Raw genomic sequence first — 18,352 nt, 5'->3', positions numbered from 1 at the left:
GGACACTTAGGCTGCTTCCACGTTTTGGTTATTGTGAATAATGCTGCTATGCACATGGGTATACAAATAATCTGTTTGAGTCCCTGCTTTCATTTCTTTTAGGTATAAACCTGGGATAAATCTCACGGGTTGTGATGTGTTATCCTTTTTATATATTGCTGAATTTGACTTGCTTAAATTTTGTTTAGGTTTTTGCATCTATTTTCATGGGGGATGTTGGCCTATAGACTTCTTTTCTTGTTCTGTCTTTGTCTAGTTTTAGTATTAGGTAAAGGCTGACTTTGAAAATGAGGGGAAGTCACCTCTTCAATTTCTGAAAGAGTCTGTGTAGAGTTTGTATTGTTTCTTCCTTAAATGTTTGGTAAAATTAATGAGTAAAGCCATCTGGGCCTGGAGTATTCTTTGTGGAAAGGTTTTAATTATAAAGTCAATTTCTTTCACAGATATAGGGCTACTAGGGTTATCTATTTCTTCTTGAGTGGGCTTTCAGTTTGTATCTTTCAAAGATTTGTTCATTTCATTTACACTGTCAAATCTATTAGTATAAAATTGTTCAAAATATTTCTTATTATCCTTAAATAGCCCTAAGAACCTATAATAATATTCCCTCTCTCATTCCTGATATTGGTAATACGTATCTTCTCTTTTTTTTTTCTTTTCTGATAAGTCTGGCTAGAGGTTTATCACTTTTATTATCTTCTCCAAAAAAAAAAAAAAAACCCCAAAACTCAGATTTTGGTGTCATTCTCTATTTTCTCTTTTCTATTTCATGAACTTCTGCTATGATCTCACTTCTCTTCTGCTTAGCATAGCTTTCACTTGTTCTTCTCTTTCTGGTTTCTTGACATAGAAGCTAAAATCACTGATTTGAGACCATTCTTCTCTTCTAACATAGGTGTTAAGTGCTATAAATTTCCTGTTAAGTACTGCTTTAGCAGCATCCCATAAATTCTGATACATTGTGTTTTCATTTTCATTCAGTTCAAAATACTAATTTCTCTTGATTTCTTCTTTGACCATTGATTATTCAGATGTAGGTTATTTACCTTCCTAACATTTGGGGATTTTCCAGAGAGCTTTCTATTATTGATTGTTGTACACTGCATGACCTGAATTCTTCCAAATTTACTGAGACTTGTTTTATGGCCCAGAATATGGTCTACCTTGATAACGTTCTCTGCGCATTTGAAAAGAATGTATATTCTGCTTTAGTTGAAAGGAATGTTCTACAGATGTCAATTAGAGCAAGCTGGCTCTGTACTGTTCAAGTCTTTTATACCTTATTGATTTTCGGTTTACTTATTCTATCCATTATTGATTGATCAATTATTAGAGAGGAGTATTAAAATTTCTGACTATAATTGTGGATGTGTCTATTTTTCCTCCTAAAGTTTCATCAGGTCTTGTTTCATGTATTTCAAAGCTATCTTTATTAAGTGCATAAACATTTAGGATTTTTATGCCCTCCTGAAGGACTGACCCCTTTATCATTATGAAATGATCTTCTTTATCCCTGGCAATATTCTTTGCTCTGAAATCTACTTTGACTAATATTAACACAGCCACTCCAGCTATCTTTTGACTAGTGTTTGCATGGCCTATCTTCTTTGATCCTTTTATTTTTAACCTATTTATGTCTTTATATTTAAAGAGCACTTCTTACATGTAGTTTATATCTGGGTCTCCCTTTTTCACTCAATCTGATGGTCTCTTTTTTTTTTTTTTTGAGGAAGATCAGCGCTGAGCTAACGTCTGCTGCCAATCTTCCTCTTTTTGCTGAGGAAGACTGGCCCTGAGCTAACATCTGTGCCCATCTTCCTCTACTTTATATGTGGGTCGCCTGCCACAGCGTGGCTTGATGAGCGGTGCCATGTCCACACTCGGGATCCGAACCGGTAGACCCTGGGCTGCCGAAGCAGAATGTGTGAACTTAACCATCAAGCCACCGGGCGGGCCCCTGGTCTCTGCCTTTTAATTGGCTTTAGATCATATACATTTAATGTAATTAGTGATAACTTGTTAGGCTTAAATCTCTCATCTTGCTATTTGTTTTCTATTTTCCTGTGTGTTCTTTTTCCCTTTCCCTCTTACTATTTCGGAGGGGCAGGGTTAATTCAGAACGATTTTATGATTCCATTATATCTCCTTGCTTGGCTTACTAGTTGTAACTTTTTGATTTGTTATTTTAATGAGTGCTTTAGGGCTAGCAGTATATATCTTCAACTTACAGTCTTCCTTCCAGTAAAATTACACCACTCATGTACAGCATGAGAACCTTATAATACTTCCATTTCTCCCCACCTCCTGGCCTTTGTGCTATTGTTGTCATACATTTTACTTTTAAGTATGTTATGGACCTCAAGCTACTTTGTTATTACTTTTAATTAAATAGCCAATTATTTTTTAAAGAGATTTAAATAATAAGAAAAAAAATCTTATACTAACCGTGTCTGGTGTTCTTCATTCTTTTGTGTGGATCTCTATTTTCCTTTGGCATCATTTTCCGCCTTCCTGAAAGACTTCCTTTAACATTTCTTTTAGAGCAGGTCTATGGGTGATAAGTTATTTCAGTTTTTATATATCTGAAAAAATTTTTATTTCACCTCCAATTTTGAAAAGTATTTTCTCTGGGTATTGAATTCTATGTTAGCTGTTTTTTCCTTTCAGTACATTAAAGATATTCCACTGACATCAAATCCATCTACCATTTCACCAATTTATTCTGTGTCTAACAATCTACCCACTGATTTTTTATTTCAATGACTATTTTTCATATATAAAAGTTCTGTCTGATTCTTTAAAAAATCTATTTTTTTTAATACACTTTTTATTTCCCCCAGTTTCTACACTTTCTTTGATTTCTTTAACCACTTAAAACATGGTATGGTCTCTTTCAGATTGTTGTTCATTATTTAAGATTTTTGGCATTCTAACCCTCCAGTTTGTGGTATCTGATAACATTTACTCATAGTGGATTGACTCTTTTTCACTTGTGTAATTTTATTTTTATTATTATGAATTCATCTTAAGCAAGGGTTGTTTTTGCTCTGGCACCTTTGTGCTATTTCTCTTGTGAAAAAGAGCTTTTGCATTTATTTATAGCTAGTACCCTAGGGATATCATTGGCCAAGGATCAATGTTTATGTTAAATTCTTAAGGTGAAAGGACAGACCTGGTGGCCTCGTGGTTAAGTTCAGCACGCCCTGCTTTGGCGGCCTGGGTTTGCTTCCCAGGTGCAGACCTACATGACTTGTCTGTCAGTGGCCATGCTGTGGTAGTGGCTCACATACAAAAAGAGGAAGACGGGCAATAGATGTTAGCTCAAGGTGAATCTTCCTCAGCAAAAGAAAAAAGGAAAGAAAGAAAGAAAAAGAAAATTCTTAAGTTGAAGATTCCACCATCACATTCTTGGTTTAAATTTGTAGTCCAAATCTAAGAGTTTTAGGTTGGGATTTTCATTTATTTGGGAGACTTTCTCCTCTATCCATATTTGAGATCAGGAACAAATTTCCCTGTAGTCTTCTGGGCCAATGAATGGAGAGTTTGGCTCCTTTCTTTTTCATAGGATTATGGATTTTAGTTTTACACAGAAATCTCAGTTGCAATTTCCCATCTCACTCAGCCCTCATCTTCTGTCCCCAGTTGAATGTTCATACAAAAGCTTCTAGCTATTAGTGGTTCTACTTATCTCCCCAGGACAGCAGCAATGTCGGGTTATATGCATGTAACTTACTTTTAGTTTTCGTTTTCTCTTTGCTTCTGGCATGTGGAATTCTTCCTTTTGTTTCTCTCATGAGCTTGACATTGCCCCCAAGTACATAGTCATATATTCTAGTTGTGAGTGTCTCTGGTTGTGCTGTGTGGGACACCGCCTCGGCATGGAGATACAGCCTAATAACAACTCAAGTGAGAACTGTGGAGTGGTTTGAGCTGACTGCCCCATATAAGCCACCAGTATAAAGTGGCTGCCAGAAAGTTCACCCTTTATAGTAGAAGGATAGTGCCCAGGAGAAGAAGGAAACAGGATTTTGTACTTACCACATTACATGTGTCCATTATTTATCTACTGTGTAACAAATCACCCCAAAACTTAGTGGCTTAAAACAGTAAACATTTATTATCTGAGAATTTCTGCTGGTCAGAGACCTTGGTACAGCTTAGCTTGGTGCCTCTGTTGAAAGGCGTCCCACAGAATGAAACCAAGGTGTGGGATGAGGCTACGGTCCCATCTGAAAGCTTGACGGAGGGAGGATCTGCTTCCCAGCTCCCTCACGTTGTTGCTCACTGGATTCAGTTCCTCACCGGCTGTTTAACTGAGGGCCTCAGTTCCTTACTGGCTGTTAACACTGCCTCCTTCAGTTCCTCACCACGTGGGCTTCTCCCCAAGGCAGCTCACAATATTGCAGCTGGCTTCCGGCAGAACAAGCAAGAGAGCAGGAGAGGGCAAGCAAGATGGAAGCCCTAGTCTCTTTGTAACCTAATCTTAGAAGTGATATCCATCACTTGCCACATTTTAGATCCAGTCTACACGCAAGGGAAGGGGCGTGAACACCCAGGAGGTGAGGATGATCAGGAGCCATCTTAGAGGCTGCCTACCACAACGTGTCACATTTTTAAATGGCCTCACAGGTACAATATGATATCCCAAGATCTGTGACTAAGACAATTAAAAAAATTTTTTTAAAGAACAAAAACTCAGGTCATGTAAAGAAGGATATCAATGCTTAGGCTAGAAAAGAAAAGGGATAAAAGGAGAAAACGAAGGAACAGCAGTGGGAACTTTAATGGCTGTTTTAAAATCACTGAAAAGCTGTCACGTGTAAGAGAGATTGTACTTAGTTTCTGTAGCTCCAGGATACTAAGCAAGACCAATAGAAAAGCATTCTAGTACTTATCACACAACATTTTAATGGCCTGTTTGTATCCTCCACATGATTATAAACTGCCTATAAGCAGATACTATACATGTCTTGTTCACTATTTTAATCTTCAGTTATTGGAACACATGAGGTACTCAATAAATACTTGATAAGTGATATGTGAAAAAAAATTAAAGAACAAATCCATAAGGAAATGAATTTTGGCTCAAAATCTAGAAATAAAGAACTTAATGCTTAGAATTTTCTAAAATCAGGATGAGCTGCTATGTCTGTGGAGACATCAGAGGAAAGGCTGGATGATCATGCAGGACAAATGAGGTCAAGCGATTTGGATGGAATGACATCTAAGTGTTACAAGGTCCACCTGTACTGTTCTGATCCCGTGACACTGTTGGTCTAGATAAAGAAATTCTTAGGGAAAACTGCTCCTGGTCTACACTATGGGAATGGCCTACGGTACACCGTCCATGTTGAAGACACAATAAAACCATAATTCCTTCCCTTTGACAATATGAACACTCTGAGCCGTTTAAAACATTTAACCAAAAGTGAAACGAGCCCCATAGAAAGCAGCTCGCTCCTAACACCGGCCCCACTATCCGTCCCTGCTGCACTGTTCGGAGGCAGTGTGGTGCAGTAGGAAGACAAAGGACAAAGGCTGTGGATTCTGGAGTCACACTGGCCTGGTCTGCTCTGCACTTTACCAGCTACAGGACCACAGGCAAGTCACCCAATCTCCTTGGGCCTCAGCTTATTAATTCTAAAATTGGGATAATAGTCACCTCACAGGATTGCTCTGTTTTATTCCCCCTGACTATTGTAAAGTCCTCTCTTTGACAGTGGAAGCCATCAAGAAACATTTCAGTCTAGGTAAACGAAACAGTGCTCTCATTCCTACCTTGATAGTTTTTCACAGGAGTCATCTTGTTATAATCTTCTGATAAAATAAACTCCTGCAAAATAATAGAAAAATATTAAGCAAAAAGAAATTCTTTAGGTGAATAATTATGTTTTGGTAAAACCAGACAGTATAAAGCAAACATCAACACAGCATTACATTTGACATGAGTATTCTGCAAATCAACTCAGCATATTTGTACTCCTTTAAAAGTAACAATCATAATTATGATCCCATGCAATTATAATTTTTACCCTATAACTCTGAAGTTGATTTTTTGAGTATGCATAAGAAGAAACCTAGATCAAGTTCAGACCAAGGGTCAATTCCGAAGATAAACCCAATTCAAATTACTTTTCTCTCAATGGTGCCACAGCTGAAAATCTGCAAGGTTTTGACCAGTGAGCAAAGGGATAGCAATCTTCTACTACAGAAATAAATTAGATACTTTAAAGGTTCTGTCTCTAATATCCGTAACTTATTTCCCCTTACGATGAGCTTCTCAAGACTGCATCTTACTCATCCCTGTAATCCTGCGGCACCTGGCACAGTGTCTTGGCATAGTCGGTAATCAATAAATACGATCAAACAGATATGTGAAAGGCATCTTCCAATCTGATGAGATTAGTTTGGATGTCAGATTTACTATAAAGTATCAGTTTCTATACAACACATTGTGTATACTCTCTGTGAGGACATAAAAGGTGGGCGTGTGGGTGTGTGTTGTGCATACTCCACCTAAGCATCTATGTATACAATGACCTTCACGTAGAAGCCAAGCGAGTCTTTATCAGCCTTAGCCAGGTTTTGAGTTTGGTAGCTTCTTTCAAATGGAAAATATCCATATAGTCTTTAAAAGTAAGCTGTCAAACATAACGAAAGCTGCAAAGCATAATAAATTGATGCCTTCATCTGAACTAAAAACAGAACAGTGAACCTTTTCAAAACATTTGGAGGCTTCCAGAATTTTTCCTTGATGACTTAAAGAAAGGTAGGTGGGAGGACAGACGTATAAACTCCTTACTTGCTATCCAGGCATTTACTGAGTGAGTTCGCATAGACTGTGTAATTTTTTAGAATATAATTATTTCATTGTTTCTGTGATAGACGCCACAAAGGTAAAAGTATGAGGTGATGTGAGAGAATACGCAAGGCAAGAAAGTTCCTTTGAGTATTCACTTTTCTACCCCATCCCTCCTTAAGAAGCTTGTCTACAAATGGATTTTCTTCACCATGAGTTTCTCAGTAAAAACATTATTTAACTTGCCACTTTTTAAATTCATATCCTCATTCCTTCAAGGAGTGGCACTATATCCACTTCACATTTCTGAAGAGTTAGACTCACTATTGTTGAAAGCAGACTAATTTTTAAAGAAGTAAAGTCATTTTCCCAGAAAGAGCTCACAGTGTGGGTAAGGAGGCCGCGCACGCATCTAAGCAACGATTCACTACCACCCCCAATCCCAGGCAGGAGGAGCTCGGCACTAAGCCCCACAGCTTACCCGAAATTTCCTAACATGCACGCAAAATAAATTTATTAAAGATGATTGTTATTCAGGCAAATGTTCACTGAGTTCATACAGTTCATACGTTACTTTGCATATATTGAAATGGTTCTCTAGCTTGGGCAAAAGGTTCCTGGATTCCTTTCGGAAACAGGCAGGGTATAAAATGAAACAACTTGCTGCGACCTGCACTTAGAATCAACATATACACATACAGTAGAACTACCAGTTTACTGCATTGGTAAACTTAATTTTTGTTCATTTGTTTTTCTTATGAGAATAAAAACACATAATCATGGAGAAAATTTGGGAGGTTTTGTTAGCATTTTTTTCATTATTATTTTTTTGACCAGAGAAACAATATGCTATTCTAAGAAATGTAAGACAAACATTAAAAAGTCCCTTGTGATGCTGCTTCTCAGAAGTAACCATTATGGAAAGTACTATTGGAATCATATATATAATAAAACAATGCTATATAACAATGCTTCTTTCCTGTTAACAAATCATTCATCTCATTCCACATGAGTACATGCTTATCAGCGTGACTCTGTAATGACTGGATAGGATGTTCTTCTATTGATGGGTGTTCATATTGCTTCCAGTTCTCCTTATTAAAAAATATTTCATCAAACGTATCCTATCTTTTTATATCTCTAAGAATATTTCAAAGAAATAAAGTTCTAGAAGTAGAATTGTTGGACCAGAGGATATAACCATTTAAAACTTGATAGATATTGCTGAATTGACTTTTTAAAAAGTTCTGCCTATTAAAACTCACAAACATACAATGTAAACGTTTGGCTGCAGCTTAGATTATTTCGTTAGGATTGACCAATCAAAGCTCAGAAAAAACTAGATCAAAGATGTACACATTTTAAATTATTTTATCCATCTTTCTATCCTCCCTTCTTTACATTCAAATGTCCACATTATCTGTCATCCTAACTGTTATTTTTTTAATACTTTATTTTTAGAGCATTTTTAAATTCACAGCAAAACTGAGAGGAAAGTACAGAGATTTCTCATATAACCCCCGCCCCTACACACACATAGCCTCCCCTATTATGAACAGCCCACACCAGAGTGTACAACTGTCACAAGTGATGCACAACTGTAACAATGTCGATTACAGTGACACATCATTATCACCCAAAGTCCACGGTTCACCTTAAGGTTCACTCTTGCTGGTGTAAGTTCTGTGGATTTTGACAAATGTAGAACATGTACCCAGCATCACAGTACCTTACAGAGTATTTTCACTGCCCTAAAACTCCTCTGTGCTCCGTCTATTCACCTTTCTCTCCCTGCCTAACCCCCGGCACCACTGACCTTTTCACTGTCTCCAAAGTTTTTCCAGATTGTCCCATAGTTAGCACCATACAGCATGCAGCCTTTTCAAATTGGCTTCTTTTATGTAGTAACATGCATTTAAGTTTCCTCCACGTCTTTTCATAGCTTGATAGCTCATTTCTTTTTTATGCTGAATAATAATATCTCATTGACTGAATGTACCACAGTTTATTTATCCATTCATGTACAAAAGGACATTTTGGTTGCTTCAAAGTTTTGGCAATTATCAATAAAGGCACTATAAACATCCGTGTGCAGATTTTTGTGTGGACATGTTTTCATCACTTTTGGGTAAATACCAAGGATTGCTGGGTCGTATGGTAAGAGTATGTTTAGTTTTCTAAGAACTGCCAAACCGTTTTCCAAATTGGCTGTACAATTATGCATGCCCACTAGTAACGTAGGAGAGGTCCCCCTGCTCCACAACCTTGCCAGCATTTGGTGTTGTGTTCTGGATTTTGGCCATTCTAATAGGTGTGTAGTGGTATCTCATTGTTTTAATTTGCATTTCCATGATGACTTATGACATGGAGCATCTTTTCATATGCTTATTTGCCATGTGTAGATCTTCTTTGGTGGGGCGCCTGTTAAGGTCTTTGGCCCACTTTTAATCAGACTGGCTTTCTCTTATTGTTGAGTTTTAAGAGCTCATTGTACATTTTGGACAACAGTTCTTTTATCAGGTTTATCTTCTGCAAAAATATTTTCTCCCAGTCCATGGCTTGTCTTTTTATTCCCTTGACAATATCTTTTGCAAAGCAGAAATTTTTAATTTTAATGAAGCAGAATTTATCAATTCTTGCTGTCATAGGTCTTTTTTGGTATTGTGTCCAAAAAGTCATCACCAAACTCAAGGTAATCTACATTTTCTCCTAAGTTATCTTCTAAGAGTTTTACAGGTTTGTGTTTTACATTGAGGTCTGTGATCCAGTCTGAGTTGATTTTTGTGTAGGGTGTAGGGTCTATGTCTAGATTTATTTTTTACATGTCGATACCCAGTCGTTCCAGCACCATTTGCTGAAAAGCCCATCTTTTTCCATTGTATTGCCTTTGCTCCTCTGTCAAAGATCAGCTGACTATATTTATGGGGGTCTATTTCGGGGCTCTTTATTCTGTTCTATTCTCTATTTGTCTGTTCTTTCACCCATACCACACTATCTTGATTACTGTAGCTTTTCAGTAAGTCTCGAACTTGGGTAGTGTCAATCCTCTGATTGTTCTTCAATATTGTGTTGGCTATTCTGGGTCTTTTGCCTCTCTATATAAACTTGAGAATCAGTTCGTCAATATCTACAAAATAACTTGCTGAGCTGTTGATTGGGACTGCACTGAATCTAGAGATCAAGTTGGGAAAACTGACATCTTGACAATATTGAGTCTTCCTGTCCATAAACATGAAATATCTTTTCCTTTATTTAGTTCTTTTTTTATTTCATTCAGTGGAGTTTTGCAGTTTTCTCACACAGATCTTATACATATTTTGTTAGATTTATACCGAAGTATTTCATTTTAGGGAGTTTTGATGTAAATGGTAGTGTGTTTTTAATTTTAAATTCCACTTGTTCATTGTTGGTATAAAGGAAATGATTGACTTTTGTATACTAACTTCATATCCTGCAACCTTGATATAACTGCTTATTAGTTTCAGGAGTTTCTTTTGTCAATTCTTACAGATTCTTCTACATAGATGATCATATCATCTACAAACAGTTTTATTTTATCTCCTTTTCTTGATGTATTGCATTAACTAGTACCTCTAGTACAATGTTGAAAAGGAATGATGAGGGAGTTATCCTTGCCCTGGACCTGATTTTAGTGAGAAAACTGCTGGTTTCTCACCACACCAAACTGTTTTTAATGTTCACTGTAACAGATCAAACAATTCAGCATGTATAAGAAAAAAGTTAGTAATTTTCTCTACCCTCTACCTCACTCCTTTGAGGAAACCAGTGTTAATAGTCTGCTATATCCTTCCACAACTGTTTTTCCTCTGCCCTTATATAATAAAACATATATGCATACATAGAGGGTTTTTTTTGGTGTTGTTGCACAAAAATAGGATCACACTATAGACATTACTCTACAACTTGCTGTTTTCATTTATAATATATCAGAACTATCTTTCCAGGGTAAAACACGTGGTTCTACTCTATTCTTTCTGATGGTTGTATAATGCTCCAAAACATAGATATCCCATATTTTACCCAAGTACTCCCCCATTAAATGGACATTCTGCCTGTCTCCTATTTTTTACTATTACAACAATATGGCAAGAAACGTCTTTGCATGTATAAAAATATGAACTAAAGCATATACTGAAAAGACTGCTGGCTCAAAGATTATGTACATTTAATATTTTAATAAACTCTGCTGATCACTTTGCAGAAGTATGCAGCCTTTCAATTCCCCACTGTCTGGGCCTCATCCACCAGCATACTTTCCCAAATGTCATCAGCACTGGATATTACTCATCTTTTCAATTTTTTGCTAAATTGCTGTGCAAAAAAATTATAACTCACTATAATTTAATATGCATTACCCTGACCGCTTATGAGGTAGAGCACTTTTTATATGTTTATTTGCCATATTCATTTCTTGTTCCATGAACTTCCTCTTTAAATCCTGCTGAAGCTTTGTTTTCTAAAAAGTAGATCCTGAGGCAAAATTTAAGTGCTACTGCTTTCTTTGGAGATACAGTATCAGCAGTATGAGTGAGGGAAAAGCAGAGAAAGATGCGTAGTGCATCACCAAGCTGATCTATGTTTTATGAAGCCCAGCTAGTTCTCCTACAGGATTTAAACATCAGGCTTTGGAAGAATCCGTTGGAGGAAGGAAAGGAAAGAGAATTCATCTGCCAGCTCTCTCCTCCCTTGCTTTGAATTTTGATCATAACTCCACGGGAACTTAGCTTCCCCCTCCTTTTTTGTTTTGTTTTTTTTTTGAGGAAGATTAGCCCTGAGCTAACTACTGCCAGTCCTCCTCTTTTTTGCTGAGGAAGCCTGGCCCTCAGCTAACATCGTGCCCATCTTCCTCTACTTTATACGTGGGACGCCTACCACAGCATGGTGTGCCAAGCAGTGCCATGTCCACACCCGGGATCCGAACCGGCGAACCCAGGGCCACTGAGAAGCGGAACGTGTGAACTTAACCGCTGCGCCACTGGGCCGGCCCCGCTCCCCGCCCCCCCCTCCGGCCTTCTGGAAGGCTGTGCTACCTAGCCTTGTTTAGCTGCCACTGAGGAAGTCAGATCTTAGAACTGGCAAGTGCTGTACTTCAATACAACTCAGGAAGCTGCTGAGAAACCAGTGAGCTATCTTCATTAGTTTTGGTTTAAAGATAGCAAAGCACAGTGGTTAAGAGTTAAGAGCTCAGGCACTGGAGCCAAATTGTCTGGTTTAAATCCCAGCTAGAACACATACTAGTTAATTGATCGTGAATAAGTTGCTCACGATCTCTGTGCTTCGGTTTCCTTCTCCATGATAGTACAGCCTCATAAGACTGCAGTGAGGATTTGGTTAATATTTGTAAAGCATGTAAAGCAGTGCCTGGCACATACTAAGTACTATCTGAGAGTTAAGTCAAAGAAATGCTACCTTTGTAAAATAAATTAAGGACATTTCCTTTTCTTAAAATAAAATCTTCTGGAATACACTGAACAATTCTCAGTGAAGAATTAGAATTTGGCTATAAAATCGTGACTGCCTGGTCCTTTTTAAATAGGAGCTCTTTAACAACTTTTCTAATTTCTCTTACAGTTATTTATCTACATAAGCTTTCTACCTCTCCTTGAGTGAAATTTATTAATTTATCTCTTGTTACAAAGTCATCCATTTCCTTTAAATTTTCAAATATATTACCATGGAACTGACAGAATATTGTCCTCTGACTCTTCAACTCTCTTTCATATACAGGCAGTTCTGCTATAACACTTATTCTGAAAATGTGAATTTGTTTCAACACGATTGGTATATTAGGGAAGAATTTGAGCATAACTCAAATTTCATGTCTACTTATGCATGATTTTGTCCTCCAGAAACACGAGGTGAACACAGAAAACTGAACCCAGCTGAACCCAGCTGTGTTAGGAATACATAAAACACAGACAGATCTCAAACAGCTACCAGCTCCCTCAGTACACAACTCCTTGAGAGCCTATCTACATCAGGTGTTAGAACTTGGCCTTCTGATTTCAGATGCCCTCCTCCAACCACTTCAAAATAACTCACAAGCTGTAACCCTTCTGAGGTCCACTTCCACAAGCAAACTTGATGTCTTTTTCAAGGTAAAGTGCCGTATTCATTGTAATGTTTATGTATTTCCTAACCATTTCACATGTGTGAATGGTCCTATCTTTCTTTATTATGTATCACTGACGCAGTTGTTTTTTGGGTTTTTTTTTTTTTACAAAGTTATTGAGTATTGTGTCCCTAACCCCATTAACCCATAAGCCCTACGGCTTTTATTGTGCAATTCTGCATAGTGCAGTGATTTTAAAAAACATGCACGTTGTGTTAAAGCAACTGAGTGGCTATATACATAATGTGGTTTTATCTGTTTTCTTATGCTTAATATTATATGCTTCTTATTTCTATCTTTTTCCCTTAATGCGACAGACATGCCAGGAATATATCTATTTCATCAGTACCTTCTAAAGCCCAGCTTTTGGTTTTATTTACTGTCCTTTTATTTTCTCTATTTCTAATTTCAGGATTTATATTTTTAATTCTCTCTTCTAACCTGCTTTCGGTTTATTTTATCACTTTTTTATAACTTAAGTTGAATATGTAGGTTCACATGTATAAGTCTATATTTTAAAGTAACAATATTTTAAAGTAAAATTCTCTAAATACAGATTTGACTATTCCATAGGTTTTGATACAAAGTGGTTCTCCTTCAAAACAATTTCTACATTATTTTGTGTTATGGAAATATAGTACTTATTACTGACTTCCTCTTTAAATTAGGAATTACTTAGAAAAAAAATCTTAATTTACAAGCAGTTATATTTATGGCTATCTATTTTGTTGCTAATTTCTACTTTTAATGGCTTATATTCAGAAAACATAATATTTTTACTTTTTAGAATTTTAGTAAGATTTTCTTCATGGTCAAGATATAAATGATTTTGGAAATATTCTATAGATATGAGAAAAATTGTATTTTATCCAAAGTTCTAGATCTATTTGTATATCTATTCAATGATAATTGATAATAGTTTTCAAATATTTTATATTTTTACTTATTTTTTTGTATACTTGAATTTTAAATTCAGAAATAAATGTACTAAAGAAATGTGCTTTATTTATTTATTTATTTATCTTAAGGAAGACTGGCCCTGAGTTAACATCCGTGCCCAGCTTCCTCTACTTTATATGTGGGACGCCTGCCACAGCATGGCTTGATAAGCGGTGCCATGTCTGCACCCAGCATCCGAACCAGCGAACCCCAGGCCACTGAAGTGGAGTGTACAAACTTAACCACTGCGCTGCCAGGCCAGCTCCCCACTATGCTTTATTTTTAATGTTCATTATTCTGATAATAAAAGTAATATGCTTACTGTAGATTAATAAAACTATGGAACAACACCAAAAAGAAAATTTAAATTGTCTATGAGTCTACCAAATAGTGATAACCACTGACAATATTTTGATTTTGCTTTCAATCTTTTCCCTTGCATACATAAAAACACATTAAATTGGAACAGTAGTACTACTAAAGCTGTTTTGTAGGTCTTCTTTTTAACCTAATATTATCATATGAGCATTTCCTATGTCATTAAATATTCTTTGAAAACATAAGTTTAATGGCTACATAATATTCCACTGGAAGGCTATATAAGATTTTATCTAATTAGTTCCTGACCATTACATTTCTAAAACACTAATGTTTTTATTGTTATAAATGTAATGAGAATTATTTATCAATAATCTTTGTCTATCTTTATGATTATTTTCTCTGGATGGTTTTCCAGAAATGAAATTATCGATATAAAAGTACAAATACTTCTAAGGCTCTAGTTACATATTACCTACATTTTTTCTAAATAGTTTGCGCCAATTTATTTCCCCTCTATCAGTGCATAAGAAAGCCTGTTTTATTCAATTCTAGCCAACAGATATGTTCTAAAATCAATATTACTTAGGCAAAAATAGAAGTAAAAAAATTTTTTAACACTCTGAAATGTTTATTAGCCCTTAGTATCTCCTCCTCTGTGACTTTTTTGCTATATGAAGGATTTTTGTGGTTTAATCTATCTGCTATGCTTGTCATAGATTGAGGACATTATCCTTTCTCTGTTATATTTTAAAGTAACTATCTGCTGTTTTCATTTAAATTGTATTTAAGTAGCTTTTTTTATACCAAAAGTAGCTTTTTTATACCCAAAACAAGAAGTTTTGAATTTTATGTAGTCATATATTATATTTTCCTTTGTGATTTACATTGACGGTTACACATTCTTCCTGATAGAGACTGTTTATAAACGTCCACTCAATTGACTTGTAGCTTTTTCTTTTCCTCTTTTAAGGCTTTATTTTGTACATTTAAAACTCCTGGAATTTATTTTGGTATAAGACATGAGGTGAGGATTAAAATCGATCTTTTTCTCAAAAGCAAACCGACTGCTTTAGGACCATTTATTTAATGATGTTTCCCATCCACGACTGCTTTGTGATGTCTTCTTTACCGCATTTCATGTCTGACATATAATTGGGTGTGTTTGTGAGTTATCCAACTCTGCTCTATTGATCTGCTATTCTATTCTTCTGTCAAATAAAATGATTTAATTACTGCACATACAAAATATATGTTAACATAGAGGCTATGCATCGCCTAATATCTCTTCTTCAAAAAAATGTGGCTAGATGATCATTATAATAATCTTTTTGTAACAAAAAAGACAATAACATTAAGAATTTTGATTGGAATTGAACTAAACCTCTAAATTCAGGAAGAGCTGACATTTAAGTCTTTTTTTATGTATATTAATAAATTTTTATAATTTTCTTTAAGTTTAACATATTTCTTTTTGAAATTATTTTTAGATTTTTGTTTTTGTTAATGTCTGTAAATAGGATGGGTTTTCCATTCCTTGGTAAACTGAGTAAAAAAGACAGATTTATAGGTCTACTTTTGGACTAAAACTGAAAAATAGTGATATCACAGCTCCTGGGAGACACACTGTGGATCCACTAAAAACCCTGATTTGTGGCAGTTATAGTGAGATGATCAATACTGGATAGGGTACTTGGTTACATGGGATATTTAATACAATCTTAACTCCAAAGTAGAATAAAGCACTATTCTATCCCGAAGCTTTAGAAGGAAAGGAAGAGGGCATGTTTCAGATCAAATTAAGGGAAGAGAAAAAAATCGCAAGACTGGTTAAGCTCCAATGTTAATGGCTATTATAAATAGCTACTGCTTTGGGCTGGGGGTAAAGTAAAGAATAAAAATGGAGTAATGCTATTAAGCTTCTTCATACATTTGTCAGCACTTTTTCTACACTTCCTTGTCTCTTTGAATTCCTATGAACACCAGGTCCTGCAGAATGAGTCAACCAGATGGTAATATTACTTTATTTGGAGAACACTGTACTGAAAAAAAAAGTTCCCATTATGCTATGTCATTAAAGAATTTAAGACAAGGCCCATGCTTGTGTATACACATGCCATTCTCAAAGCTCTTGTGGCATGTTTCACAAGAACATTAATTATTTCTATTCGTTTATAAAAATATGTATGTCAAGTAGATATCATGGCTCTTGTTTAGTAATAGAGGTCCCCTTACCTGGGTCAAGTTGTTTCTCAGCTTGAGAAAAAGAGGTCAACAGACAGTACTTTCTGTTTTCACTCATATGAAAGGTATGGCTTTGTTTTCTGGTCACCCTTAGACTCCCACACAACACAAGTTCCCAGGGATGTCCTGGATTCTTCTGTGAAATGCAGGAAGTCATGGAACAGCAGGCTAGGATCCACAGTGCTATGCTGTAGCTTCTGGTTCCATCCAGGGAACCAGGCATGACAGGAGCACAGTAGGCCCTGGTGCTCGAAGAAATAAAAGTATCCACACCCCCGCAAAGTCACCCAAATTTCGTGTGCATGCCAAAGCAGTCCCCACCCGGGGCAAGTACATTTCCTGAGCAGTCTGCTTTCTTTCTTTTGTCTTTCTCTGTCTCTCTCTCTTTCTTTCTGTCTCTCTCTTTCTTTTTTCAAAGTAACGTTCAATCACTGCAAAATATAAGAACTTTTAAGCAATCAACAATCATTTAATTAGAAAGCAATGAGCTTGGCTCCTTTGCTATTCCCAAGGCCACCCTGACTCTCCACTGAATTTACGGTAAAGGAATGCTACACAGTTCTAAGCATGGCCCACCTGCTCACCTATTAGGGTTCAATAAAATACATCCTCAAGAATTCTAATAATACAACCATGGTACCTTACTTATAAAAATACATATATATCAATCTTTGGTTTCTTGCTTTATTTGAAAGTTTGCCAACAATCTCTTATTTCTCAAAACATAGCACTACTTTAAGGAATAGAAATATAGTCTAAAATTAGATTATTAGCTACTGATTCTTTGTCATCTTTGTTGCATCATCAGAGCATATAACTTGATTTAATACTTGATAAATCTAATTTTTATGATGAAAACTGAATTACAGTCTCTGTACAGGTTTTCCTCTCCTCTCAGAAAAAATATTCTCCAATCAACCAGCAAAGTCATACAAAAAATAAACAGGAACTCTTAATTCAGCCCAAATGTGATAAAGAATGAAGGAAGGAATGATGTCATCTGCTTAACTACCCAGCAAGTGTCACAAAGTGTACAGCTTTGGGGTACTCTTGTGTGCGTGCCTATGCAAAGCCATTACCGAAGAGAGGAGATGTACCCATAAACAGTTCCATGAACAGAGAGGTACTACATTTCTGGCTGGGAACCAGAGGTGTCTTCTCTCCGCAACTGCCTCCAGAAAAGAAAAATCCATCTAAAGCCAAAATCTTGCAGGGAGAGCAGATATTGGTAAATTTCTCATTTTACATTTCCCTATAAAATCCATTTCTGCATCTGCTTTAGAAATGTTCTGGATATAGTCAAATATATTACTTAATGTCTCAATTATTAATTTACATGAGGGTGATTTTTTTTGTTGTGATAAAAAATACGTAACATTAAATTTACCATCTTAGTCATTTTTAGTGTAGAGTTCAGTAGTGTTAAATACATTCACAATATTGTACAACACATCTCTTGAAACGTTTTCATCTTGCAAAACTGAAACACTTTATCCATTAAACACTAACTGCCAGCCCCACCTGCCAGGCCTTGGCAACCACTTTTCCACTTTTTGTTTCTAAGGTTTTGCCTGCTTTAGTACTTCATATAAGTGGAATCATACACTATTTTTCCTTTTATAACTAGCTTATTTCACTTAAATATCTTCGAGGTTCATTCATGTAGTATGTGACAGGATTTCTTTCTTTTTTAAGGCTGCATAATATTCCACTGTATGCATACACCACATTTTCTTTATCCAGTCATCAGTCACTAGACATTTGGATTGCTTTCACCTCTTTGCTATGATGAATAATGCTGCAATGATTACATGGGTGTGCAAATGTCTCTTACAGATGCGGCTCTGAATTCTTTTGGGTATATACCCAGAAGAAGGATTGCTGGATCATAAGTTAATTCTATTTTTAATTTTTTGAGG

General features: G+C 36.1%; 1 protein-coding gene across 2 annotated transcripts in view; it reads right to left on the bottom strand.

The window, feature by feature from the left end:
- The window catches only part of WDFY2 (WD repeat and FYVE domain containing 2), a 211,019-nt gene that overhangs the window by 57,056 nt on the left and 135,611 nt on the right, over window positions 1–18,352 (bottom strand). For both annotated transcript variants that reach the window (XM_046664042.1, XM_046664041.1), the window contains exon 4: window positions 5,779–5,833. In XM_046664042.1, the coding sequence (XP_046519998.1) occupies window positions 5,779–5,833 (55 nt within the window). The remainder of the gene's footprint in view (window positions 1–5,778; window positions 5,834–18,352) is intronic.

The sequence above is a fragment of the Equus quagga genome, chromosome 6, assembly GCF_021613505.1.
Source record: "Equus quagga isolate Etosha38 chromosome 6, UCLA_HA_Equagga_1.0, whole genome shotgun sequence".
In the NCBI taxonomy this organism is placed as follows: domain Eukaryota; kingdom Metazoa; phylum Chordata; class Mammalia; order Perissodactyla; family Equidae; genus Equus; species Equus quagga.
The sequence above is the reverse complement of the archived record's forward strand: the minus strand, read 5'-3'. Positions and strand labels throughout refer to the sequence as shown.